Genomic DNA, 25,876 nt, shown 5'->3' with positions numbered 1-25,876 from the left:
ACCATCACTGAACTGCGTTCTCTGTTGTGGGTCTGAGCAAGTGCCTGTCCTCCCCAGGTGCAGGCCAATGTGGAGAAATCACTGACACTGTTTGGCCAGCTGTTGACAAAGAAGCACTTCCTGCTGACCTTTATCCGCACGCTGGAGGCCCAGCGCAGCTTCTCTATGCGTGACCGTGGGAACGTGGCCTCACTCATCATGACGGCTCTGCAGGGCGAGATGGAGTATGCCACAGGCGTGCTCAAGCAGCTGCTATCTGACCTCATTGAGAAGAACCTGGAGAGCAAAAACCACCCCAAGCTGCTGCTGCGGCGGTGAGTCCACACCTCCTTCCTACAGATACTGGAGGCCCCATGGACTGTACTGTTGTAGTTCTGGAAGAAGCGTCAGCTCCCTCTGACCAGGTGTTAGTAGTGGGGACCAGGTGTGCCGGGCATGGGGCTCCACTCTGCGGCTGTCAGTACCGGGCCTGAGTCATACTCAGAAGCCCACTCTGGGGCCGAGAGCTGGGATCTCCCCTAGCTGTCCAGCATTCATGGGTGCCTTTCAACACCTAACCTTTAGTGCTATAGGAAGGAGAGAATAGTGGGGGTGGGCATGTTGTGTGGGCCTGGTGGTGGGAGTTATGTCACACCTGCCTGTATCTGTCTCCAGGACCGAGTCAGTGGCAGAGAAGATGCTGACCAATTGGTTCACCTTCCTTTTGTACAAATTCCTCAAGGTAGGTTGGGCTGGGAAGGAGAGAACATCAAGAGAGTATTGGGGACATTTTGATGGATGTGAGGAAAAGAGGAGACCAGAGACCAACAGTCTCAGCCCAGAATGGCTCAGAGGGAGCTGGGGCCTCAGCATGGACTCTCACAGGACATGATGCACCCATTAGCCCTTCTCCTGACTCTCCATGAGGCTGTCCAGGCCTCACCCAGCCGCACACTCAGGAATGGACACCCCAGCTCTGAGGTGAACTGTCTTGGGCCCCATAGCCATCGTGTGGCTGAGCTGGATTTGGATATAGGCTAGGTCTCTGCACTGTGCTCATGTCCTGGACCTAAGGATGAAGGGGGACACCCTGGCAGGAGCCTCCATGTGCCCAGCACCCAGTATTGAGCCAGACTGAAGAGATGTCTGGGGGCTCCTGTTGACTCTTATTGTGGGGAAGGGTTGTGCATACAAGCCCCTGCTCAGGCTGAGGAAAGTCCCCCATCCTAGAAGACAGGTCCTAACCTGTGGCTGTCCTCAGAATGGGGAGGAGGCCAGAGGGTGCAAACTTCAGCCTCGGGCTAGACATGGGTCCAGATGGATCCTGTTTGGGCTACACTTAGAAAGTAGGAGATCATTCTGGAGATATCTTGTTTCCCTTGAAATCTGAAGGCTTGGCAGATGTTCTGAGGTGGAGCAGTGAGGTCCCCAGGGCAAGGGCAGGGTATATGTTCACACGTGCTTCCACCTCATTTCTCTGACCTCTGTAGATGCTCTGTGAATGGGCAGCGTGATGGGCATTGGAGCCTAGTGGCCTGCACATTTCCTTGTTTGCTTTTTAGCCATGGACCTCTGTTCCCTGTGTCCTTACTGAATTGGGAACCCCCGGTGAGGGGGGGCCTTCAGCCCTCCACACAGAGTGGCTCAGAGGTACCCAGAGCAGATTCCTGCCTGGCTGGGGTGAGAGAATGGGCATCAGGACGTGTGAAAAAGGGTTGGATGTCGAGGTGGGTGAGGTTTAAGCAAGGAAGGAAGAGGAGGAGTTAGCAAGGCAAAGGGAGTGACAGCTCTGAGGTGGGTGTGAGGTATGGTTATGGGGCAAGGGAAACAGGCTGGGGCTGGGGTTCTTTTTATGCTGAACTGGGAGCCAGTATCACAAAGTTGTGAATTTCCTGTGAAATTCTTTAGGGCTGTAAGATGAATTTACATCCTCATTAAATTGCATTCTGGAAGCCATGAGAAGCAAGGTTTAGAGAACAGGAACCACTGGGTGCGAGCTGTCTTAGCTGCACTGACCCCTGTCTGTTCCCAGGTCTCCCCAGCCAGAGAAAGGGGACCCAGCTTGACAAGCCCAGTCTGAGCACCTGGATTAGGTGTGTGTTCTGTGTAATGCTACGTGGAGGGTCAGGCTGCAGGAAGTGGGGCAAGTGGGGCCAGCGCAGGATGTTGAAAGCAGAATGGCTGAGTGGGCTCTGTTGTCAGGGAGCTGTGGGCTTGAGGTCAGGGGCCACTTTATGGAGGATTGGGTGAGGTAGTGGATAGAGGGAGAGGGAGGCAAGGACTGGCCAAGGGAGTTGGAAGGAGGGCTCTAGGGAGGGGGAAGACAGAGTATTGGGATCCCAGGGCCAAGCTGACTGACCCACCCTCGTTTTCCCCAGTGGGTTTCTTTGGAAGGAGCTGAGTAGGGCCAGGGTGTGCTTTGATCTGCTTGGGACATTCCTTTACTTCCAAATCATGTTTGCCACTTCACAATATGGATGAGGAGATAAGCTGAGCAGGAGGAACTGTCCCAGGGCCATTTGGTGGAGGTGGCCATGCTGACATTGTCTGCCCACACCCACTGTAAGAGGGGTACCTGAAGCTGGCCCAGACTGCTCCTGTACACTGACTTTTTTGTGCCACAGACTGTTTGGGTTTTTTCAAGATACACAGTCAGCCCCTTGTATCTGTGGGTTCTACATACATGGATTCAACCAACCCAAAAATATTAAGGAAAAAAGATGTTACCATTTTTATGTGTGTTACTGTGTGGTTAGACCTGTGATAGTTGTGTCAGTACTGAACAGGTACAGACTTTTTTCCTCATCATTATTCTCTAAACTGTGTAGTAAAGCAACTATTTACACAGTATTTCCATTGTATTAGGTGTATAAGTAATCTAGAAATAATCAAAAGTGAATGGGAGGATGTCTGTAGGTTATATATGCAGATACTATGCCTTTTTATATAAGGGACTTGAGCATCTATGAAGTTTGTTCTGGGGGAGGTCCTGGAACCAGCTGCTGTGGGTACTGAGAGACAGCGGCACTGTGGTAGTTCTTTTCCAGTTTTACTAAGATGTAATTGATGTATCACTGTATTATTTTAAAGCATACAGCATGATGGTTTGATTTACATATTTTCTGAAATGATTACCACAACAGGTTTAGTTAACATTAACCCTCTCATACAAATACAAACAGAAAATTCTTGTGATAACACAAATTTTTTTCCATTGGTTCATGTTTTGACTAGGTTTTTTAGAGCAGTTTTAGTTTCACAGCAAAATTGAGAAGTTACAGAGATTTCCCATATTATTTCATTCCCTCTAACAGCCTCCTCATTATTACATCCTTCACCGGAGTGGTGCATTGGTTACAATTGATGAACCTATGCTGACAAAATATTATTCCCCAAAGTCCATGCTTCATGCGAGAGTTCACTCATGGTGCTGTACATTTTGTGGGTTTGGACAAATGATAGTGACATGTATCCACCATTACAGTATTAAGAGAGTAGTTTCACTGCCCTAAGATCCCTGTGCTCCACCTGTTCACCTGGCAACCACTGATATTTTGCTGTCTCCACAGTTTTGCTTTTTCCAGAATGTCCTGTACTTGGAATCATACAGTATACAGCCTTCTCAGGCTGTCTTCTTTCACTTAGTAATGCACATTTCAATTTCCTCCCTGACTTTTCATGGCTTGGTAGCTAATTTTTTTTTAGTGTTGTGCAAAATTTTTTAAACAACACAAATCCCTTTCACTCTTTGCTGTCTTTAAAAACAAACAAACAAAAATTTAAGTAGAAAAGTAACCCATACTCAGTGTAGCATACCTAAACGTTACAGAAATGAGTGGTAAAGGACGAAGGCCCCTGCGAGCTCTGAAGGTAACAGCCATCAGTAGTTTGATGTGAGCCCTCTCAGGTTGGTTTCTTAACTAAAGCAAATATCTATAAATAGAGTATGCTTTTATATTAAGAATAAATCCTAGTGTTGTACATTTTCTTCATTATAGGACTTTTTTCTTTTGTAGTACCATACAGTTTGTACTGCACTGTGCTTCCCCCACCTCCGGCAAAGGTGGTGAGGCCATCTTTGCAAGTCTGGACATATGCGGTTATCTCATTCTTGTTAACAGTTGCATAATGTTCCCCAGTGTGGGTATCACAGATTTTATTAACTGTTGTACTGCTGATAAGTGTTAGGAGAGCTTGAATTTTTCCTTTTCATAACTGGCACTGCAGCCAGCATGCTGATCCAGTGATCTTTGCTTGCTGTGTCAACACTTAAGTGATTGTAGGTGAACAGTCAATGTTCATTTTTTATTAGAGTATATGCTGCCAAGTTGTCCTGCAAAAAAAGGTTACACTGACTCAGTGTTTGAGAATCTTACCCAGACCTTGGATAACACCTGCTTTATCAGCTTTTTTTCATCTTTGCCACCTTGTTGCTGCAGTTGCCATTTCTTTAACAAGTTGGGCATATTTTTGTTTGATCGGCTACTTTTAATTTTCTTTTTGAATGTCTTTTTTTATCCTTTACCTGCTTTTAAGGTATGTCTTTCAGTAGTTGTACGCTTTTTTTTTAATATAAACTTTCCTTTTTTTGATATATTTATTGATTATGCTATTGCAATTGTCCCATTTCCCCCCCCTTCACTCCACTCCATCCTGCCCACCCCCTCCCTCCCACATTCCCCCCCTATAGTTCATGTCCATGGGTCATACTTATAAGTTCTTTGGCTTCTACATTTCCTACACTATTCTTACCCTCCCCCTGTCTATTTTCCACCTATCATTTATGCTATTTATTCTCTGTACCTTTCCCCCCTCTCTCCCCCTCCCAATCCCCTATTGGTAACCCTCCATGTGATCTCCATTTCTGTGGTTGTGTTTTTGTTCTAGTTGTTTGCTTAGTTTTCTTCTGTTTTGGTTTTAGGTGTGTTTGTTAATAACTGTGAGTTTGCTGTCATTTTTACTGTTCCTATTTTTGATCTTCTTTTTCTTAGATAAGTCCCTTTAACATTTCATATAATAATGGCTTGGTGATGATGAGCTCCTTTAACTTGACCTTATCTGAGAAGCACTTTATCTGCCCTTCCATTCTAAATGAAAGCTTTGCTGGATACAGTAATCTTGGATGTAGGTCCTTGGCTTTCACGACTTGGAATACTTCTTTCCAGCCCCTTCTTGCCTGTAAGGTCTCTTTGGAGAAATCAGCTGACAGTCTTATGGGAACCCCTTTGTCGGTAACTGTGTCCTTTTCTCTTGCTGCTTCTGAGATTCTCTCCTTCTGTTTCATCTTGCGGAATGTAATTATGATGTGCCTTGGCGTGTTCCTCCTTGGGTCCAGCTTCTTTGGGACTCTGAGCTTCCTGGACTTCCTGGAAGTCTATTTCCTTTGCCAGATTAGGAAAGTTCTCCTTCATTATTTGTTCAAATAAGTTTTCAAATTTTTGTTTTTCCTCTTCTCCTTCTGGCACCCCCATAATTCGGATGTTGGAACGTTTAAAGATGTCCTGGAGGTTCTTAAGCCTCTTCTCATTTTTTTGAATTCTTGTTTCTTCATTCTTTTCTGGTTGGATGTTTGTTTCTTCCTTCTGGTCCACACCGTTGATCTGAGTTCCAGTTTCCTTCGCATCACTATTGGTTCCCTGTACATTTTCCTTTGTTTCTCTTGGCATAGGCTTCATTTTTTCATGTAGTTTTCGAACAAATTCAACCAATTCTGTGAGCGTCTTAATAACCAGTGTTTTGAACTGTGCATCCGATAGGTTGGCTATCTCTTCCTCGCTTAGTTGTGTTTTTTCTGGAGCTTTGAAGTGTTCTATCATTTGGGCCATTATTTTTTTGTCTTGGCGCATCTGTTACTTAAAGGGGCGGAGCCTTTGGTGTTCTCTGGGGCAGGGTTATGCTGGTTGCTGCGCTGTGAAACTCGACGTGGGGGAGGGGCCGAGAGGGAGCAATGGCGCCGTTCCCCTCTCCACCGAATTTCAGTCTTTCACTCCGCTACCCACAATCAAACTGGGCCCCTGTGCTGCTGGCTCCCGCGTGGGTGGGCTTGTGCACATTCTAGGCCCCTGTGGGTCTCTCCAACGACCTCTCCTGTGAGGCTGGGAGTCTCTCCTGCTGCCTCCCCAACCCCCACGGGCATTTTCAATCTGAGGCTTTATTCCCCCCCACCCCTGCTGGAGCCCTGGGTTACGTGGTCTGCTTCGCTCCCTGCCGTTTGTCCAGGTTTATCTGTGTGCGAGTGTGGGGCCACGGGGTGCTACCCCCCCCCCCCCGCCCCCCGCTCTGCCTGCCTCGTTCTCCGCCACTCTGAGTCCGGCCCTCTCGGTTTATCTGTGCGCGAATGTGGGGCCGCAGGGCCTGCTAGTGGTCCAACTGCCTGCCCCGTTCGTCCCACACTCCGCCAGTCTCGGTCCCACCACAGCAATGCGAGTCCTCTCCGCCCCAGTGCCCGTCTCCGCCCCTCCTATCGGTCTGGATGAATGTTTATTTTTTATTTCCTTGGTGTTGGACTTCCTTGCTGTTCGACTTTCTGTCAGTTCTAACTGTGCAAGGAGGCGCGGTGTGTCTACCTACGCCTCCATCTTGGTTCTCTAAACTTTCCATTTTTAATACTTGTGCTGTGCATAGAAATGCTTTTTATTTGTGTACAACACGAAGTAGGGATTTTACTTGATTCCTCCCCTCCCCCAAGTAGAGAAGCACTTGTCCCAACATCATTTTTAGAATGGCCAGTATTTGTGTTATCTTTGTATTTGAAAATCCATTGGCAATTTTTACATGTTCAGAGCTAGGACTGGGAGGCGTCTGAGGGCATCCTTTTTCTAGAGAGGGTAAGACTGAGTGAGTGAGGTCCTTGGGTTCTGGGCCCTCCTATCTCCTGACCTTTAGTTCTTTGATTCCTGCTTTGCCCCATCTGGGGAGGTATTACAGGAGTAGTTGGAGCTGGCACTAGGGGCCTGCTAGCTGGTCCAGGAATAGAAAGCCCCTTCAGCCTACACCTTCGCTGTGAGGACACTTGACATTTAAGGGCTAGGTACTTTAGAGGTGAATGGATCTGGATTAGAATTCTGGCTTCTGCTTATTCACTGTGTAACCCTGGGCCAATAACCTCCTTCTTCTGACTTACTGAGATGCCCCTTTCTCCTCAGCAGGGTGCAGGCAGAGGAGCCCTTAGGCAGGTGTTTGGTCTTGTCCAGATGGGGTTTGTGGGAAGAGAGGCAGCTATTAATGGCACTGCATCCTAGTCTGCACCATTCTTGCCGCCTTCTTGGCTAACTTAGTGAAGTGAAGTTTGCAAATCAAACAATTTCAGAAACAGGCATGGTTTTGGAGAGTCTTGGGCTATTTCTTTAATTATTGCAGATGCTAACAAAACCAGAGCATCTGGTTATGAGGCAGAGCTGCTATTTGTGTGACAGAGGGGGTGGGGGAGGCCAGTGTGCTCCCTTCTTGAGGTACACTCCTGAATTCCCATCAGGCAGCCAAAGCGACAAAGGTGCCCGTGCCCACACTCAGGTGGGGCCTCACTTGTGTAGAGGACATAGCAAGTTTGACCCCTAAAGGTATGGCGCCTGCAGTTGGGGTCAGCCCTGGGGCCAACAAGACTGGCAAGCTCTGACATTAGCTTTCTTCACTTTGCTGTAAGGACATGAACCTCTCCCTTTGACAACTCTTTTCACTCATGGCATTTGTTGTCTAGCAGTGTTTGGAGCTCCGTGCCTGTACAGGCTCTGTGCTGGGCATTGCTATATAATGTAGGTGAGCCAGCTGTACCCTGACCCTCAGGCAACTACCACTCCAGCTGGGAGAAGGCATCAAAGAGAGTAGCAGAAGCTGGGTATTATAGCAGGACCCTAGTGGCAGTGAGGGCCAGCAGCTTTGGCCTGGTGGTAAGGGAAAGCCTTTCTGAGAAGGGAAATTAGGTAGAGTCCAGAAGGTCCAGTAAAGACCTGGGGAAGAGATTTCTGGCTATAGTGACAGCAGGTGCCAAGGCCCTGAGGTGGGGCATTAAGTGGTTGGAGGAGCTTTTAGGGCTGTGATATGGGGACTTTAAGGGTGATGGTCGGGGATAAGGGCAGGGTAGACCTTCACACAGTGCCCAGAGGCCACCCCACAGGGCCCTGGCTCTGGCCTCCTGCCCCTCAGTGCTGGTGAACTGCCCTGGGTCAGTGTGCCTGTTTCTCTCAAATAACAGAGGGGTTATCCCTCTGCCTGCAGGTGTGGGGGTCCCAGCCAGGTGGTCCCCTGACAACCAAGGTGGGCACAGCATCTGCCCATGCCATGGTCCAGTGCTGGTACCTCAGCAGGCTTCAGTTAGTGGGGTGCTAGGGCATTGGCTCGGGATTGGGGCTGTAGACACACTGAGACCTGAGCTGGGGAGACTTCAGGCCTTTAGTCTTCCTTGGCATAAAGCCTGGTTGGCCACATCGTGTTCTCTGATACTCGCACTCCGTGCGAAGGTTGTGTTGGGATTTTCACATCAACTTTCGTAGGGGCAGTGGGTCTGTTGTTTAACTTACTCTCTTGCATAGTCTTTGTTGGGTTGTGAAATAAGGGTTCTACTTGCCTTCTAACAAAAATTTGGAGATGTTGCTCACTTCTCCTGTGGGAACAGTGCAGAGGCCTTGGAAGGGTGGGAGAGAGTGGGCAGGGGTGGATGCCACTGGGTTCCTGGCTGCAGCCTGATGGTCTGCTTGCCTCCTGCTACAGGAGTGCGCAGGGGAGCCTCTCTTCATGCTGTACTGCGCCATCAAGCAGCAGATGGAGAAGGGCCCCATTGATGCCATCACGGGTGAGGCACGCTACTCCCTGAGCGAGGACAAGTTGATCCGGCAGCAGATAGACTACAAGATGCTGGTGAGTGCAGGCCCCGCATCCTGCCCTGTCCCCTACCCATACTTTCCAATGGGCCTGCTCCCTAAGAGTTAGGCGCTGATGCTGCACTCCTCCTTGCACCCAGACCCTGAACTGTGTGAACCCTGAGAACGAGAATGCACCTGAGGTGCCAGTGAAGGGACTAAACTGTGACACAGTGACACAGGTCAAGGAGAAACTCCTGGATGCTGTGTACAAGGGTGTGCCCTACTCCCAGCGACCCAAGGCTGGGGACATGGACCTGGGTGAGTGTGTGAGGGAGGAGCTCTTATGCTAATCTGGCTGTGCTGGGGTTCTGGGCAGTGGGCCTGCCAAGGTATACAGCCCAAGGAGAGGGGCAATGCTATGGTGTGTATCTAGGGGCAACAGGTAACAGGCTTAGCTAGAAAAGTCCAAGCAGGGCCTCTTGTTCCAGACCAGGCACTGGGTGCTGGTGGAGGGTGCTAGAGGCATGGCAGGAAGCTGTTGAAGAAGGAATGAGAGAAGGGATGTCATCTTGGGTGGGCTGTGGATGTGGGTGGGTCAGGGTGGAGGCACGTGGGGTGGAGGATGGAATCAAGGAGTATACTTAGAGGACTACCCAATCTAGGGAAGAGCCAGGAGTTGGGGCTCCCACTTATTCTAGGAGGAGGGTGGGCCATTAGACCTGGGGGAGTGGGACTGTGACTCATGAGCTGGGCATGTAGGGGTACCTACAGAGCTAGGGGAGGGCCACAGGAGCAGGGGCAAGTCTGGGGCCAGCGAGTCCCATGGTAGGTGTGGCTGGAGAGGTGGGGGGACCACCAAGGAGGCCTTGTGCCAGGCTGAGGAGTTTTGAAGAGCTTCCTGGAGCCCAAAGGCAGGGTGTCACATGGGGTGGGCTGCCTGGAGTGGGACAGCTACAGCTGCAAGATGCAGGGCTTAATGGCAGGGGAACTGCTTTTTGCCCTGAGCCAGGATGGGAGCTGCTGCTTGGGGGGTGGAAAGGAGAAGCCCTGTCCCTTTGTTACTTTACTGTGCAAGGCCCTGTACTACGTGACCCTGGGAGACCTTTGCTTCTTAGGCTGAGAGGTGAGACCAAGGAAAGGGGGAAATGGAGGCACTTGCCTGTGGCCCTGTCCCTCAGTGTTCCCCTCTCCTTCAGAGTGGCGTCAGGGCCGCATGGCCCGAATCATCCTGCAGGATGAGGATGTCACCACCAAGATTGACAATGATTGGAAGAGGCTGAATACTCTGGCTCACTATCAGGTGATCCTGGACCTCCCACCCTCTGGCCATGGCTCAACCTCTTTCCTTGGAAGCTGGTGTCCAGGCCTCTGGTTGTGCGTGGGCAACAAATGTTGGGCAGAAAGGGGGACAAGGGTCACATGTTTGACCTTCCCAGACCCAACACTGGGTCCGTCTGGTTGTTCCAACAGTCCTGGGTGTACACCACTGGGAAAATGGAGGTTCAGAGTGGTGAGGTGACTGGCCTCCAGGCACAGCACCAGGAAGGGCTGAAGGTGTCCACAACTCCTAATGGTGGGTCATGAGTCTCCCGGCCCTCTGCCCACAGGTGACGGATGGGTCCTCGGTGGCGCTGGTGCCCAAGCAGACGTCCGCCTACAACATCTCTAACTCGTCCACTTTTACCAAGTCCCTCAGCAGATATGGTGAGGGGTCAGGTGGGGATAGCGGGCAGGGCTCACTGGTCTGCATAGGACACCTCCCCTGGGCCCCTCTACAGCAGGGCCATGTAAAGGCTGGAGGGGCCACATCATGGTTCGTCACTTGGACACTTGGCCTTTCCCTCAATTTGGAGGCTTCACCTTTCCCCTTATAGCACACACTCACACACAGCATGTCTCCTTCTGTCCCTGACAGCCCAGGGAGGTGGGGCTGAGGACCCCAGTTTTCAGATGTGAAAACTGAGGCTCAGACAGAGGAGCTTCTGACCCAAGGCTGCCCGGCCAGGGCAGGGTATGGGTGCTGGATGCAGTGGGCCTGCCAGCTAACTGTGTGGTGCCTGCAGAGAGCATGCTACGCACAGCTAGCAGCCCTGACAGCCTGCGCTCACGCACTCCCATGATCACACCTGACCTGGAGAGTGGCACCAAGCTGTGGCACCTGGTGAAGAATCACGACCACCTGGACCAGCGGGAGGGCGACCGCGGCAGCAAGATGGTCTCAGAGATATACCTGACGCGGTTGCTGGCCACCAAGGTAGGCCTGGATGAGTAGGTGGTGGGGACATGGCGGCAGCACGGCCAGCTGTCCAGGTCACTGAGGATCTGAGGGGCTCCTGGTGGTGCCCTAGAGCTCTATGCCTTTGCCTACATACAGGGCACACTGCAGAAATTTGTGGATGACCTGTTTGAGACCATCTTTAGCACCGCACACCGGGGCTCAGCCCTGCCTTTGGCCATCAAGTACATGTTTGACTTCCTGGACGAGCAGGCTGACCAGCACCAGATACACGACTCAGATGTGCGCCATACCTGGAAGAGCAACTGGTACCTTCAGAGTGGGATTTAGCAGTGGGGCCATGTGGGGCACTAGGGCACAGTCAGGCTAGGTGGAGACTGAGCTTATGCAGGAGGCGTGTCCTTTGGGGGTCCTGTTCTGATGGGTGAGGGGGAAGGCCAGCCTGGGTTTGCTGTTCCCCAGCTGTGGTCAGCCCATCTTCATGTGAGCCTTCCCGAGTAACCCATGGGGGGCACGTCCGCTGCCTCCCGTGCTCTGGGACTGGGCATGTCCTATGCTCTAACTCGCAGGACCCCCTTTGCTGTGGGAACTAGATGTATGCATGTACATGCATGTGTGTGTTTACTCACATGTGCTGTCTGTTTCCCTGGGCATGCATGGCTGTGTGCAAGGGTATGAGGGTGGGATTGTGTGAGAAACAAACTTGATGGGCCAGGCCATGCCAGCCGTTGGCAGTGATGAGGATGACAGAGGTAGTGAGTGACAGCAGATACTTTGGGACTCTCACCACCGCTCAGGTAGCCAGCACCCTTACTCCCCGCCGCCCCCCCCCCCCCCCCAGTAGCCACTACCCAGTCTGGTGTTTGTTTCTCTGAACCTGACCACATGCACCCGCAGCATTTGGCCCATCCTCAGAGAAGCTCCTGTGTCTCTGGCCTCTTACTCCCTGATCCCCTAGTAGTCTCACCCTTTCTAGCACTCTGGCCTCTACATGCTGTCACTTCTAAAACCTAGATGCAGCCGTGGGCCTCTTGCTCTGCCCGTACTGCCTGTGAACCTTGAAGGGGTTCCATGGGGCACCATGGGAGACATCATCATCTAGGTTAGCACCATCCAGTAGAATACTCTTCTAAGTGACAGAATGTTCCAGATCTGTGCTGTCTAGAGTGGTGGCTGCTGACCATGTGTAGCTACTGATCACATGGCATGTGACTACTGCAACTGAGAATCTGAATTTTTAACTTTGTTTATTTAGATTTAAACAACCAAATTGTCTTGTGGCTATTGGGTAGCCCAGTTGATGGCTGTATTAGAGGTGGCATTTTGGGCACAGGTCAAGTGTCTGTGGGAATGTGTCCTCTGGAGCCCTTCCTGGGCAGAAGCAGGGTTGTAATCGTGTGCGCGAGTGCGTTTGTAAGCATGTAAGCATGTGACCATGTGGAGAGACTGCTCTAGTAGATGGTGGGCGGCAGGAGACAGCCCTCACTTACTGAGAGTCTGCACCCCTCTTTGGGCTTCAGTTTCCTCATCTGCATGGAAATCCATGGTCACTGAAGGTCAGAACCAGGCAGGCTGGGAAGCTGCTGGCTGGCCCCTTCCCCATGCTCTCTGGAAGGGATGCTGAGGCCCCGTCTGACCATGCATCTGGCCTGCCTCCCCACAGCCTGCCCTTGCGCTTCTGGGTGAATGTGATCAAGAACCCACAGTTTGTGTTCGACATCCATAAGAGCAGCATCACAGATGCCTGCCTGTCGGTGGTGGCCCAGACCTTTATGGACTCCTGCTCCACGTCTGAGCACAAGCTGGGCAAGGACTCGCCTTCCAACAAACTGCTCTATGCCAAGGACATCCCCAACTATAAGAGCTGGGTGGAAAGGTGAGGTGGGTATTCATGGGGTGGGTGGTGGGCCAAGGGTTAGGAACCAGCTCATGTGCTGGCCTGCCATCTGCCGGCAGGTATTATGCTGATATTGCCAAGATGCCTGCCATCAGTGACCAGGATATGAGTGCGTACTTGGCTGAACAGTCACGGCTGCACCTGAGCCAGTTCAACAGCATGAGCGCCTTGCACGAGATCTACTCCTATATTACCAAGTACAAGGATGAGGTGAGCACGCAAACCAGCCTCACCCAAAGCTGCCTGCTTCACCCTGCCCTGCTCAGCCCTTTACCAGGCCTTGCTAAGCAGGACTCCCTCCCCAAGACCCTTTTGCCGACCTCACCCAGTCCCATCTTCTTCCTGGGCCGGCTCTGCTCACCCACTGGCCACCTCACTTGCTGGGGCAGGGATACAGCACTGTTGTGATTGCCCACCAGGCTTAGCAGCATCAGGCTGGGCTGCAGCAGGTTAGGGAGCATGCTTCTGGACAGTTTTGGGACTCAGGGGAGCAGATTACAGTGGCTTCCTATGGTGGAGAATGTGAGTTGGTGATTGAATATTCTGAGGGTCTGTTACGAGGTTGATGGGCTTGGGAGGACATTTCTAGGGCCAGGCATCAGAGCCTTCCTCCTTAAGTGCTTTTTCTGCTGACCTCGAGTGAGATTTCAGCAGGTCTCCTTACCGTCTGCTGCACAGAGATGGGGCTCCCTGAGATATCTGAGGAAGGAGGACTGACTTGTGGGCTAAATTGGATGGGGCACACAAGGCTGGGAGGCAAGGTGGGCATGGCTACTGCCAAGACCCTGAGGCCAGAGTGGGCCTGGCTACAGGGCTCTAGAGGCCAGGAGGCTGAATTAGAGCCATGTCAGGAAGAGGGGGAGGAAGGGAGCCCGGGATGAGGCAAAGGCCTGTCACTGGGTGTGTAGGTCTTGGGAAACTTGGGTTTTCCCTGAAAGTGAGATGGGCCATCGGGGTTTAGAGAGACCTGTGATCTGTCTGTCAGGTGCCAGGGGAAGGGGGAGGCAGGGACCAACTAAGGGCTGAGCCGTGGGTGGAAGGGGCCGGGACTTGCTGATCAGACTGGCTTGGAGTATGACAGAGTGAACTATAGGAGGTGGGAAAGTCCAAGGATTCTGCCTTGGACTTTGATTTAAGTTTGAGGGGAGTAGAACTGGGCTCAGGAGAGACTTGGGCTCCAGGGTCAGGGTGTGGGGGTCAGCAGTGAGCAGAAGGACCTTCAGCTAGACTGGAGGAGATGGCCCTAGAGTAGGAGGAGGACGGGCTGAGACTCTGAGGTGGCAGGGCCTGGGTGTCTAGAAGTGAGGTTGGGCAGATGTGGCAGATGTCCCAGGGGCAAGAAGGACAAACAGCAGATCCTAGGTGACCTGGTGACTCTGCCTGGGGACTAAAGCCTGCCATCCTCAGGCTCATGAGGGAAACCAGAGAGGAGGTAGAGGTTCTCTGAGGAGCTCCACTGTAAAGCACACAGCGAAACTGGGGCGATGGGGTGGAGGGAAATGGTGATGTGGCCACATGCTGGTGGCCTGCTGTGCCAGCAGGAACCAGGAATGTGAGCTCAGGGTGCTCCTGCTTCCTGGAGCTGCTGGAAGCAGCAGGCCGAGTTGCAGTGCATAGAGGGTTTCCAGGGGCTGGTGGCATGTCAGTGTCCCAGGTGTTCAGGCCCTGTTCCCATTTATAGATAGGAAACTACACCGAGAGGACATGAAGGGCTGGCTGTGACCAGAGCCCTGTTTGGGGCTGGTATTTTGGGGCTTGAGAGTAGGAATAGTGACCAGGGAAAAAGGGGACTTATTCTTCACACTGGTCCTGGGGGAGGTCCAGGCTCAAAACTCAGGTCCCTCAGCTCAGAATGGAAGGGATGGAATTAGGTATCTATTCTAGAGCCCCTGCCAGCCACAGCCATGTCACTTGCTCATTATGTATATCCTCCAAGTGTCCATGTAGTGGTCCCATGTGAGTGGCAGCCCCAGCCAGGCTTGCTAACACCCCTACTTGCCTCCCCAGATCCTGACAGCCCTGGAGAAGGATGAGCAGGCTCGCCGACAGCGGCTCCGGAGCAAGCTGGAGCAAGTGGTGGACACAATGGCCCTGAGCAGCTGAGCCTCTTGGCTGCCTTTGCCCAGCGGGAGATTAGTGAAAGGGCCTACAGGGGTGGCCTCCAACCCAACAACCAAAGCTGGGAGGTCCCTGGAGGCAGCCTTCTCCCGTGTGTGCTGAGTGCCTATGTGCTCAGGGCAGACGTGTAGGCCAGTGTCCTCCTGGCCCTCCCTTCCCCCTGGCAGAGAGGTCCTGGTTGTTACTGGTGTAGGTGAGACAGTACCTGCAGCACCCTCTGTGCCCAGAGAGGCTCTGGCCACAGGGCAGGGGGAGCCCAAGTAGACCCTTCTCAGGTGACTCAGGTGACTGCTGAAGACCTGGGGAGAAAGGCCGAGCCCTCCAGGAGGGGGAGATTCCAGTCTGGTCGTCTCTTTGAGGCCATACTGGCAAGGTCAGAAGAGCCAGGATGAGGGGTTGGGAGGTGGTCAGCCTTCCTAGCTTCCCTGGCAGTCTAAGAGCTGAGGCTTGTCTGGCAGCCTGGGGGAGGCTGAATACCAGGCCAGGCCAAGGTGAGCCGAAGTCAGTCTGGGCCATTGCCACCTGCCCGCCCACCTCATGCCCGCTGCTGCAGCACGCTACCATCCTCTGATTCACCGCGTGCTCTGTGGTGGAGGCAGGAGCACCTCGCCCAGGGAGAGTCTCCCAGCTCCCTCCTATGGAGGGTCTGCAGGAAGGCTGTGCTCATAGCTCCCAAGTGTCTTTCAGAAGGACTCAGCGACTCCCTTTGTGTCCTCAGGGCTGTGCCTCTGGGAGCCACTGGGGCCTGGCGCTCCAGTCATGAGTGTGCATTCCCATTATTTATTCCTCTACTGCATCTGCTCTGGGCAAGCTCTCCAGTATGGAGCTCCAGGGAGCAGCCCCAACCGTCCTCTTCCCTCCTTCCATTTCAGTCTCCCCTGTTCTCCACTTCTACCTTCCAGCAGCTTCCAGTCTGGCATCTCAGCAGTGTGCTGGCCCCTCAAGTGCAATGGGACATCTGGGGACTGTTTTCTTTTAAGGGGGACAAAGAAATCCTGCTGCACTCTGCTGGGCCCCTTGGGTCATACTCTACAGCCTGACAGGGAGCAGGACTCAGTGACCAGAGGGTTGATGGTTGGCTCTGTCCACCCTGCCCTCAGTGAGCAAGAGAGAACAAATTTTTAACTAAAACAAAACCTGTACATTATTGTATATATATGTGTGTGTGTATATATATGTGTGTGTGTGTGTGCGTGTGTGCGTGTGTGTGTGGCTCTAGCCTCAGTCTCCAACCCCAGTGGGGTCTTGTATAGTTGACTGGAGGAGGAGAAATTTTACAATTTAGACTAAGAAAATTAAGGCAGTGGGAAAGCAATACTAAATGGTCGTGAAGCAAGTGGCCATTTTCCTTGAGCGGAACACCCCAGGCCTCCGCCCCTTGACCTGCGGTTTGTCCAATTATTTGTTTTGATGTAAAAAGGAGAGAACTTCTCTCAGTGCGGGCTCCCCTCCCCCACTTCCAGGGTGAAGGGTTGTGAGTTTCTGCATGACTGTGCTAGCGTTAAGTCTGACTTGATCTTTTTTAAAACTGCAAGTGTTGAATACTAGAGGTTGCTAGACACTTTTTAAATGTTTTTTAATTAATCAGTCACTTGTGAAAGCAGACAAGTGCCCCTCCACCCCTTTCAAGTTCACTTTTTAGACGGTACTAAAGATTCCCACAGACTTTAAGGGACAGCTAACTGTGGATCTTGAGGTCCCTTCTCCTAAGCTGGTGAGCCAGGCTGCACACCTTGGAGATCAGGTTAAGGGGTTGCCCCCTCGCTTGGGGAAACAGTGTGAAATCTGAGAAATCCTGACTTGAGAGGCTTCTGACATGGAAGGGGGTGGGCAGTGAGCAAGGCTCCAGTCTCCTGCTGCTGTGAGTGACTTAGCTGGAGCTGCCGCTCTAGAAATCAGGCTGTCTTACTGGCAACTGCTCTGGCCTGAATTCCAGTCCCTGGGTGCACCCCTGCCTCCCATCTAATGCCCCCTGCCTGTGCCTGGGTGTGGCCTCAAGTTTCCTCCAGTCTTCCTGGGCACTGGCTTCTAATTGAAGCCCTGTTCTTCCAGTTCCACATGGAGTTTGGGGGTCCTCCACCCCTCTCTGCCCTTTTCAGAATCCAGTCCCCACCCTCCCCCAAGGCCTCCCAGCCTGCAGAGCAGAGTCTGTGCTCCCCTCAGGAGGAGGGGAGTGGCCTACCACAAGGCACCCACCTGTCAGGGGCAAGCACTTTAGCAATATCTGTTTACATGTGAGCTGATCCAGCTTATTCTAAGCCTGCTGTCTACCCAGTGCTGGAGGTCCCGCACCTCCTATCCTGCCAGGTCATATAGTTAGGCCCCGAGTTCTTGCCACTTGTTCACACAGTCCTCCAAGCTCTGTAGCACCCCAGGCACCCCACCATCATCTTGGGGTCTGCCAGGAGCTCTGACCAAGCTCTGGCACAGGCCTGAGGGTGTGTGGGGCCCTGGCAGGAGCCTGGGGACAGAGTCCTGCTCTGCAGTGAAGGTGGTTGTGACTATCTTAAAGGCCCCTCTGCAGTCCCAGGCCCAGGGGTCTGGGCCACAGCACAGGGTGCTGTCCAGGGACATCCCTCCTGTCCCAGGCACTGCTGCTATGTCCTGTCCTGCCTCAGGCCTCTCCTTCCAACCTTCTTCCCTTGTCTCAGGAGTTCCCCAGGGATGTCTCATGCCTTGGTCTGGGAGCCGGGCCTCTCCATATACCTCGAACTTGCTCTGTGCTCCCTGACCCAGGGCAGAGATGCCGGGGTCACCCCAAGATGGAGGGCCCCAAATGTTCCTGCCCTCACTGGTTTGACCTTGCTGAGAGCCTCCACCCTGGTTTTCCTCCCAGTTCTGGATGTGATGGCTCATGTTGGTGCTACACAAGCTAGAATAGATATATTTACAGAGAGATATTTTTAAGATGAAGCCCACAATTAGCTGTCCTTTAATGCCACAGGGCCCCCATCCAAAAGAAGAGTAATCTCTAGACCGGCCTGAGCCGCCCCTTGCGACTTCATCTCCCAGGAGCAGTGTGACTGATGGGGTACTCAGCCCACAGGTTGTGTAAATACATGGCCATTTCCTATTTTACTGTTCTTCAGATTTAGTACTTGTAAATACACACATTAAGGAGAGATTAAACATTTTTTGCTAAACCTCATGGCTCTGGGCTTTTCTTGCTGGGAGGGGTCAAGGGGGGTTGTATGTAGCACATGGCTACAGATGGAAAGCACATCCCATGCTTGGAATGGTGTCTCCCAGGCCATGCTGAGATTCCTGCCCACAGGGTTCAGCCAGGTCTTGCTCCTGACGGTGCTCAGCATAATCTGCAGCAGCAATACCCCCAGGCTGACCACAGAGGCTGATTCTTGGCCTCCAATGTTTCGGCAGCCCAAGAGGTGTATTGCCTGATCCAGGATAGCACTGCTTCTGTGTGCTGGGAACCTGCAGGTTCCCTGGGCCTTGGAGGCACTTTCAAACCATCTGCTGAACCTGAAAACACCAGGGTCTGAGCAGCTTGTCTGCCGATTGGTCCTGTGGTCCTGGCAGTGTTCTTTTAAGAGGCAGGGCCTTATATGCAACAGAGCTGTAGACCAGTGGCTCAGAGTAGTGGTTTTGAGGGCTCTGTTAAAATGCAGGCTATGATATAGAGAGTCCTGGGGAAATGCCTGTGGTCATCAAGCTATGGTCCCGGGATCCCACCTTATACTACATCTGTCCAGGAAAAGTCCAGATGTTGTTAGTATAACAAGAATGGTTTGTGCAATGTCATTGTAACTTGGCAGCCAAAGAGTGGACTGGAATGTGCATGCATGAACAATGATGGCTTCACTGTACTAGTCAGTGGGGGTGATAGATACCATTGAGTGAGCACGTGTACTGTGTGGCCATCACATTCAAAATGACTGAGTGAGTGGAGCAACGAATCTGCATCAATTTTGCATTGCCCTTGGACATTCCTCCATGGAAACTATTTGGATAATTGAAAAGGCTACAGCTATGGGCTGTAGTGAGTAGCAGCTTCATCACGACAATGCACCTGCTCATGCACCATGGTTCATACAGAGCTTTTTTTATTTTTTTGCAAAATATCAAATCACCCAGGTGACTCAGCCCCCCTACAACCCAGATTTGGTGCCCTGCGACTTCCAGCTTTTCCCAAAACTGAGGTCACCCTTGAAAGGTAAGAGATTTCAGACCATCAATGAGATTCAGAAAATATGACAGGGCAGCTAGCTGATGGTGACTGGGAGAATTGTGTGAGGTCCCAAGGTGCATACTTTGAAGGGGAATGAGGCACCATTGTCCTATGCACAACGTTTCTTATATTTTCTCCAATGAATGTCTCTTTCTCATATTGCGTCACTGGATACTTTCTGGACAGAGCTCGTATACTAGCTAGAATTGCATGTCCTGGCCTTTCTCAGAGCACTTTTTGTTGAGAAATGATGGCCTCTCCAGCACAGACCCTGCCATTCCATCCCATGAAAATTTTGACATATTTTCTGATGGAGAAGGTATTAGTGCAGCCTTTGCTGGCTCTGGACTCATTTTCTCCATGGCCCAACAGGGATGGCCATTCCTCTTCAGAGGATGGGCCTGAGGGCCAGATGTGATAGTTTTGGGTGAAGCAGGCCTTTGGATGACACAAGTGTAATATGTCCCTGAAGCATGCATCTAGATCTGTTCTATACCTCATCTTCAGGTTATCCCTAGGCAATGACCATGACAGAGGCTGATTACCCACTTGTAGTTTAGCCACTCTCCAAGTTCTGCTGGTGAATGAACTGGTTGGTGAACACAGCCACTTTCTGAGGTAGGAGTTATCCCCAACATAGGATGCTGAGGGGAACATAGGTCTTGCCCAAGGCTGCACAATAGTAAGGGACAGCCAGACAGAAAGCAGTCCATAGTGAGATCCCCAGAGTAGGGAGATCCCCAGAGAACCCTGGTAGCGCTCCAGCCTGCCTGCCTTCAATACCTCTCCATTCCAAGGGCTCAGACAGCAGGCCATAAATCATAATACCTCCTGCTCCAAAATTGGCTAGTCCTGACAGCCAGGGCTGCAGGTGTCATGCTTAGCGCCAGCATTAATTACTAAAAAGAAATCAGTATAATCACCATGAAATTACATCAGAAACAAATTTAGCAAATGTGGTCCAATGTGAGGTGTGATGTGTCCAGTTCTCACGACTTGGGCCCCTCCAGCTTTCCAGTACAATCAGCTCTTACTCAATTACCCCTCGTTTGGTTGCCTGAGCTCCAGCCCTGCCAGCCTGCCAGCCTGAAAGTGGTGATTGGGTCTGAGCTGCAATCAGGTGCATAGCATGCAGTGATCAAGTGTAATTATACAGCTGGTTCAGTGAAGGAAAGAGGTGCCTTCTGATTGCTGGCCCAGCAGCTCATGGAGAGTACTAAACCCATCAGCTGCTAATACCAGGTCATGTGGATGGGGGTGTCTGTGGGTGGCAGAAGGGTGAGGCTAGCGATCCAGCACATTTATCTGTCCCTTCTTTGTGTCCAGCATTGTGCTAAGCCCTGGCGATAACAGCAGAGGTAAACTAGTAGGCCAGGCTAAACCAAGGTAACCGCATCCGGGGCATGTGTGTAAAGAGAACATAATGACATGTGACCGCAGCCAAGTAGACAGGGAGGGTCATCTGGGGAGGAGCAGTGGTATGGAGACCTGAGGGCCAAGAAGGAGCAGCAATGGTGGTATCAGGAGAAGTGTTTCCTGAGTCAGAAATGAATAATGGGGGAGAGAAGGTGGGGTGGGCAATGTGTGGGGAGGAAAAGGAAGAGGATGGCAGTAGGTGTTGAGACCCAGGATGGTCCACATCGTGGGGGCTTCAAGACTAAGGAGTAGGCAGGTTGTCCTGAGGCTCCTTGGGAAGCAAGGAAGGTGAGCTCAGATTTGCACTTGAGGGCTGTGGGACTAGAGGTTCAGAGGCTAGAGGAAGCCAGAAACCACTTGGGAGGCTCCTGCAGACATCCCCAGCAATCTTGGCCCCAGTGCACCCCTTTTGGGCCTTCCTGGCGACCTGACAGCACATCAAATGGTCTTGCTGTGTGGAAATATGTGGACTTTCTGAAAAGGGGGTTGTGTGACTTGTTCCAATCTATCACTGGATTGTTAGTGGTAGTGGCTTAGGTCATATCTGGGCTGGACATCTAGTCCTGGTGTGAAGATCCAGAGTCGAGTCTCAAACAGCCTCTATTGGGCATATGGCATGAACACAGAACAAAGCTTGGTTGTGCCAGACATGGACATTTGGAAAGCTGTGTCTGCAGCACAACTCAGATGGCACTGACTGATACAAGTTGGTAGCGTTGTCAATACAGAAGAGGACTTGAGGTCAAAGACAGGTAAGATCCATCACTCTCCCCTGTACACAGCTGTCAGTGCTGGAGCCTGGATTCAAATCCAGACTGTCTACCAGCCTACTTGGGGTCTTATTATTTAGTTTGAAGAAACTGACTCTTCAGTATCATTGCTGCATTCAGTTGAAAACAACCCAAGAAATACCCCAGCCTATATTCCTTACTGGGTGCCCATTTTAACCTAAACTAGCTTGAGCAATGAAAAGAACTGGTAGGCTCATGTAATAGAAAAGTCCCAGGGTTCTTCTAGCTTCAGGCATGGGTGGATCCAGGAGCTCCATAAGGTCATGAGGAATCTTTCTCCTTCTCTGTTCTCTCTATGGGCTTTATTCTAAGGCATCCTTTTCCCAAATGGGGACTAAAGATGGCTGCTAGCAGCTCTAGGCTTATAAGCTGGGTAACTATGGTGGAAAGAGAGTGCTTTTGGTGAACACATGTCTAGGTAGGGATTTCATGGGCCAACTTTAGGGCCCATGTACCTATTTGAATAAATTGTGTTGGCCCATAGGATGAAGTGCTCTGATTGGCCAGACCCAGGTCACATGCCCAATGGGAGGCAGGGTCAGCCCATTTGTTCCTCAGTGTTTTACAAATTGTATAGAACTAGGGAGTCTCACGCAATTTGTAAATTCTGCCTGTGTCTGTACCCAGGATGCCTGATGTGTTGAATTGATTGTCAGAGGTGCCCTGGGGCATCTTTACCCAGTCTCTTTCTGGGGGCTGTAATTAATTGCTGACTGCCCACTTTAAGTACTGAAAATGCCTGAGTTCTGTTTTCCACCCAGCTTTTGTTGCTTGTGTGACCTTTGTTGAGGGGCAGACTGGCCTGAGGCCACCCACAATAGCGGTGAGCTCTGCCAGGTGACAGGAGGGGTGGGCCATGGAATGACATGGTGGGGGACAGTGCCACATCTGTGACCATGAGGGGTGATCAACCTTGTGCACAGTTTGGATGTTGGTGCATTCTGATCCGTAATCTGGAAGTTCCCCACAAGAGAATTACAGTGGGGACCTCCAGAACCGAGGTTGGGTGTGGGGTGGCCTACTCCAGCCTTAGTAGTACCATTTCTCCTCCTTTACCACATCACCCCTCACCCACCAACCTTTCACCCAACCAACCACTGTTCATTGTACCCACCCACCAGTCTATCCCACTGACCATTATACATTGCCATCCACCCACTTCTATTGGCAATTCACACCTCCTTTCTCTCTAGCCTCCTAATCATCCATCCACAGATTCATTGGGTTGGGTTGAGGCAGGATCCTGAAGGATGCTGAATGCCACATAGAGTTTAAGCTTACAAGTGTTGGTGAGGATGTGGAGAAATGGAACCCTTGTACACTGTTGATGGGAATATAAAATGGTACAGCTGCTGTGGAAAACAGTATGGAGGTTCCTCAAAAAATTAAAAACAGAACTACCATATGATCTAGCAATTCTATTTAGAGGTATTTACCCAAAAGAACTGAAATCAGGGTCTTGAAGAGATATTTGAACACCCATGTTCATAGATGAATGGATAAACAAAATGTGATCTATACATACAATGGAACATTATTCAGCATTACAAAGGAAGGGAATTCTTACACATGCTACAGTGTGGTAGAACTTTGAGGACATTATACTTAAATGAAATAAACCATTTACAAAAGGATAAATACTGTATGATTCCACTTATATAAGGTTCCTAGAGTACTCAAAGTCATAGGGACAGAAAGTAGAATAGAAGTCTCCAGGGACTGGGGAAGGGAAATGAGGGGTTAGTATTTAATGGGAACAGAGTTTTGGTTTAAGAAGATGAAAAAGTTCTGGAGATGGATGGTGGTGATGGTTGTCCTTAGTGCTATTGAACTAACTGTATACTTACAAAATGGTTAAGATGTTCAATTTTATGTTATGTGTAATTTACCACATTTTAAAATAATAATTATAAATATAAAAGAGCCTGAGCTTTATTTTGTGGACAGTAGGGCCCCAGAGTATTCTGCAGCAGAAGCACTCAACTCTTCCCTCTGACCTTGATGGTCTGATCTACCCCTCAGCTGCAAAGACTTGACACCTCTGGCTGCAGTCCTGGCCTTGGTCCCACCTTTCACAGTCTGAACCTCCCAGCTCCTACAGGAAGATCCCTTAGGCATCCTCATGCTGGCCATACCCAAGGAACAAAGTAGGAGGTTCAAAGCTGTGACCCAGTCCCAGATGGTCCCATGTGTCCGAGTCTCAGCTGGGCTTGGGGCTCCAGCCTCCCTCCCTCTCTCACCTGGTGGCTCCCTCGTGAAACTTCCTCCCGCCCAGCTTTCAAAAACACCTCTCTCTTCTCTCTTCATGATCCTGTTTTTGTTATTTTTTAATGGATAAAGACATTTTTTCTGTATATAACCACCTTGTGATTGTCGCACTAATAAAATTAATATTTGCACATCAAATTTTATGAATTGCCTTAAAAGTGCATTTTCACAGATGGCTTGTTTGATGAGGACTGAGTAGTTATCTGATAGTCTTGGTTTTCTGTCATCTTCATCTGGGTCCACAAGCTCCCTTCTGTTTTAAAGACATTTCTTGTGAGAGAAGCGGGTCCTTTGTCCTCAGAACGGATGTACTATGTAGGTGTGTGGCAGTGGTGACTTGCTCCTTTGCCCTATGTGGCCAGAGTACTGGATCTAGAAGGCTGGATTCAGATTCCATCTTCCAAGGAGCAGGCCCTGTGCTTCCTGGAGCATCTGGCCAGGACCCAGCCTCAGCCTTGCCCTCTCCTGTCACAGCCCCCAAGTGTCCCACTACTTAGGTGGGCCCATTGTCTCACCTCTTTAATTCCCTGGGCCACTGGGGGTCCTTCCAGCTACCTTGAATTCTCCTGTAAGTACACTCTCCCCTTTTTAACTTTAAGAAATTATTTAAAAGGGAGACTTTGTGCACTATCATAAGTGAATGACTGGTATTGCTTGTCATAAGTGACAAAAAATAGTACAATAAAGTAAAAATAATATTAAATTTTAGCAACAAGTGGTTGCACACGTAAAGTCCTTCTCTCTGATAAAGTTACCACGTGTCGGCCAGGTGTGGAGAGACCCAGAACACAGTTGTGGCTCTAGGAGCCTCTGTGCTCCCTGCTGAGCCTGTACGTGCTTGCTCCCTGGTTCTCCTGGCAGCTGCCCCGGCAGGAGGCTGGGATGGAGGAGGGGAGGGCCCCCAAATCCCCCAGAGTGGGTCCGCCCCCCACCCCACTCGATGCTGGCACTGTCTGGCAGCCCAGTTCTGAGCCAATATTGCCACCTCTGCCTGCTTGTCCTTTAGCTGAGAGATCGAGGCTCCTGTCCCCTCCGCCTCTCCGCTGGTGTGAAGTTCCCTCTGGGGCACTGCTTCTTTTGTGACTGAATGCTGCCTGCAAGAGTCTTCATCTTCACCTAAGATCACATCTGTTCTGCCTACAATACTCACGTACCTCCCAGGGTACCCACCCCACATATTTCAAACACCTGGCATCAGTGGTCCTCCCCCAGTGTGTGTCCCTGCTCTTTCCCTGCCTGTCTCAGTTGCCCTGAATGAGTGCTTTTGCTAGCACTTTACCTCCTTTTTTTCCACTGGCTTCCTGACACCTGGGGAAGCCCCCAGGGCCCTTCCTCAGACACCAACTCAGACCTCAAGTGTGTCTGAGCAGTGCTGTATCTATCTCCCTGTGGGCTTGGTCTCTCTGGCAACAGGTACACAGGTGTGTAACATTCTTGTCATTCTTTGTATATTTGCAGGGCCTGAAAGAACAGAGGGGAGTGTGCAGAAACAGTTTTTAGTCCAAGAAAGAGAACCAGAAAGGCCCCATTTCTGTTGCTGGAATGAATTATTTAAAAATAGTTTTCAAGACACAAACTTATTTTCAAGTCAGCAGTCTGCAAAAAGGGGAAGAAGGGGCATTCCTGGCTTTGAAACCTGGGTCTTAGTACTGTGTGATGGGGCAAGCCTCTGTCTGTTCCTCAGGCTCAGTTTCTTCATGTGTAAAATGGAAGACCAACTCTAACACCCCTGTCAGGGCTAACAATAGAATTGTATGATAACATTTGTGCAAAAAAGAGTAACAAGGATTATGTTTGAGATACTTGTAGGTGTGGTTTCATACCCTGTAAATCCTATTATCCTGGAGGGTGAATAACTATCCAGAGCAAAGGAATTCTCCCATCACTTCTGGCTGAATCACCTTCTTCCTTTGTGAGCCAATGGTCAGGTGTGAAGGGGGATTTCTAAACCCCTTAAGGTGTCTCAAGTGCCAGAACCAGTTTTAAGATGCAGAAAGCAATCAGAATCCCCACCACAGCGGGCATGGTTGGTGCCAGAAAGTCAGGAGTTAGGAAGAGGAAGGTACTGGGGTGAGGGTGGAGATGCAGAGCAGCATCTGGAGTCTGGACAGAGGAGCAGCTCTTATCCAAAAGCCAAAGCATTCAGTAAAGGAGTGAGGCTGAGGAGCACAGGTGCATCGGATCAGG

The 25,876-nt window shown here is 50.9% G+C and overlaps 1 protein-coding gene across 1 annotated transcript in view; it reads left to right on the top strand.

Moving 5' to 3' along the window:
- PLXNA1 (plexin A1) overlaps window positions 1-15,036 on the top strand; it is a 52,552-nt gene extending 37,516 nt beyond the window's left edge. Inside the window, exons 22-32 of the mRNA XM_053912523.2 lie at window positions 58-314; window positions 655-721; window positions 8,686-8,832; window positions 8,936-9,095; window positions 9,974-10,077; window positions 10,385-10,481; window positions 10,841-11,031; window positions 11,152-11,321; window positions 12,677-12,889; window positions 12,970-13,120; window positions 14,918-15,036. Of these exons, the coding sequence (XP_053768498.1) occupies window positions 58-314; window positions 655-721; window positions 8,686-8,832; window positions 8,936-9,095; window positions 9,974-10,077; window positions 10,385-10,481; window positions 10,841-11,031; window positions 11,152-11,321; window positions 12,677-12,889; window positions 12,970-13,120; window positions 14,918-15,013 (1,653 nt within the window). The 3' untranslated portion in view covers window positions 15,014-15,036. The remainder of the gene's footprint in view (window positions 1-57; window positions 315-654; window positions 722-8,685; window positions 8,833-8,935; window positions 9,096-9,973; window positions 10,078-10,384; window positions 10,482-10,840; window positions 11,032-11,151; window positions 11,322-12,676; window positions 12,890-12,969; window positions 13,121-14,917) is intronic.
- Window positions 15,037-25,876: the final 10,840 nt, after the last annotated feature.

The sequence above is a fragment of the Desmodus rotundus genome, chromosome 10, assembly GCF_022682495.2.
Source record: "Desmodus rotundus isolate HL8 chromosome 10, HLdesRot8A.1, whole genome shotgun sequence".
NCBI lineage: Eukaryota > Metazoa > Chordata > Mammalia > Chiroptera > Phyllostomidae > Desmodus > Desmodus rotundus.
Note: the sequence above shows the minus strand (reverse complement) of the source record. Positions and strands in the feature narration are given on the sequence as shown.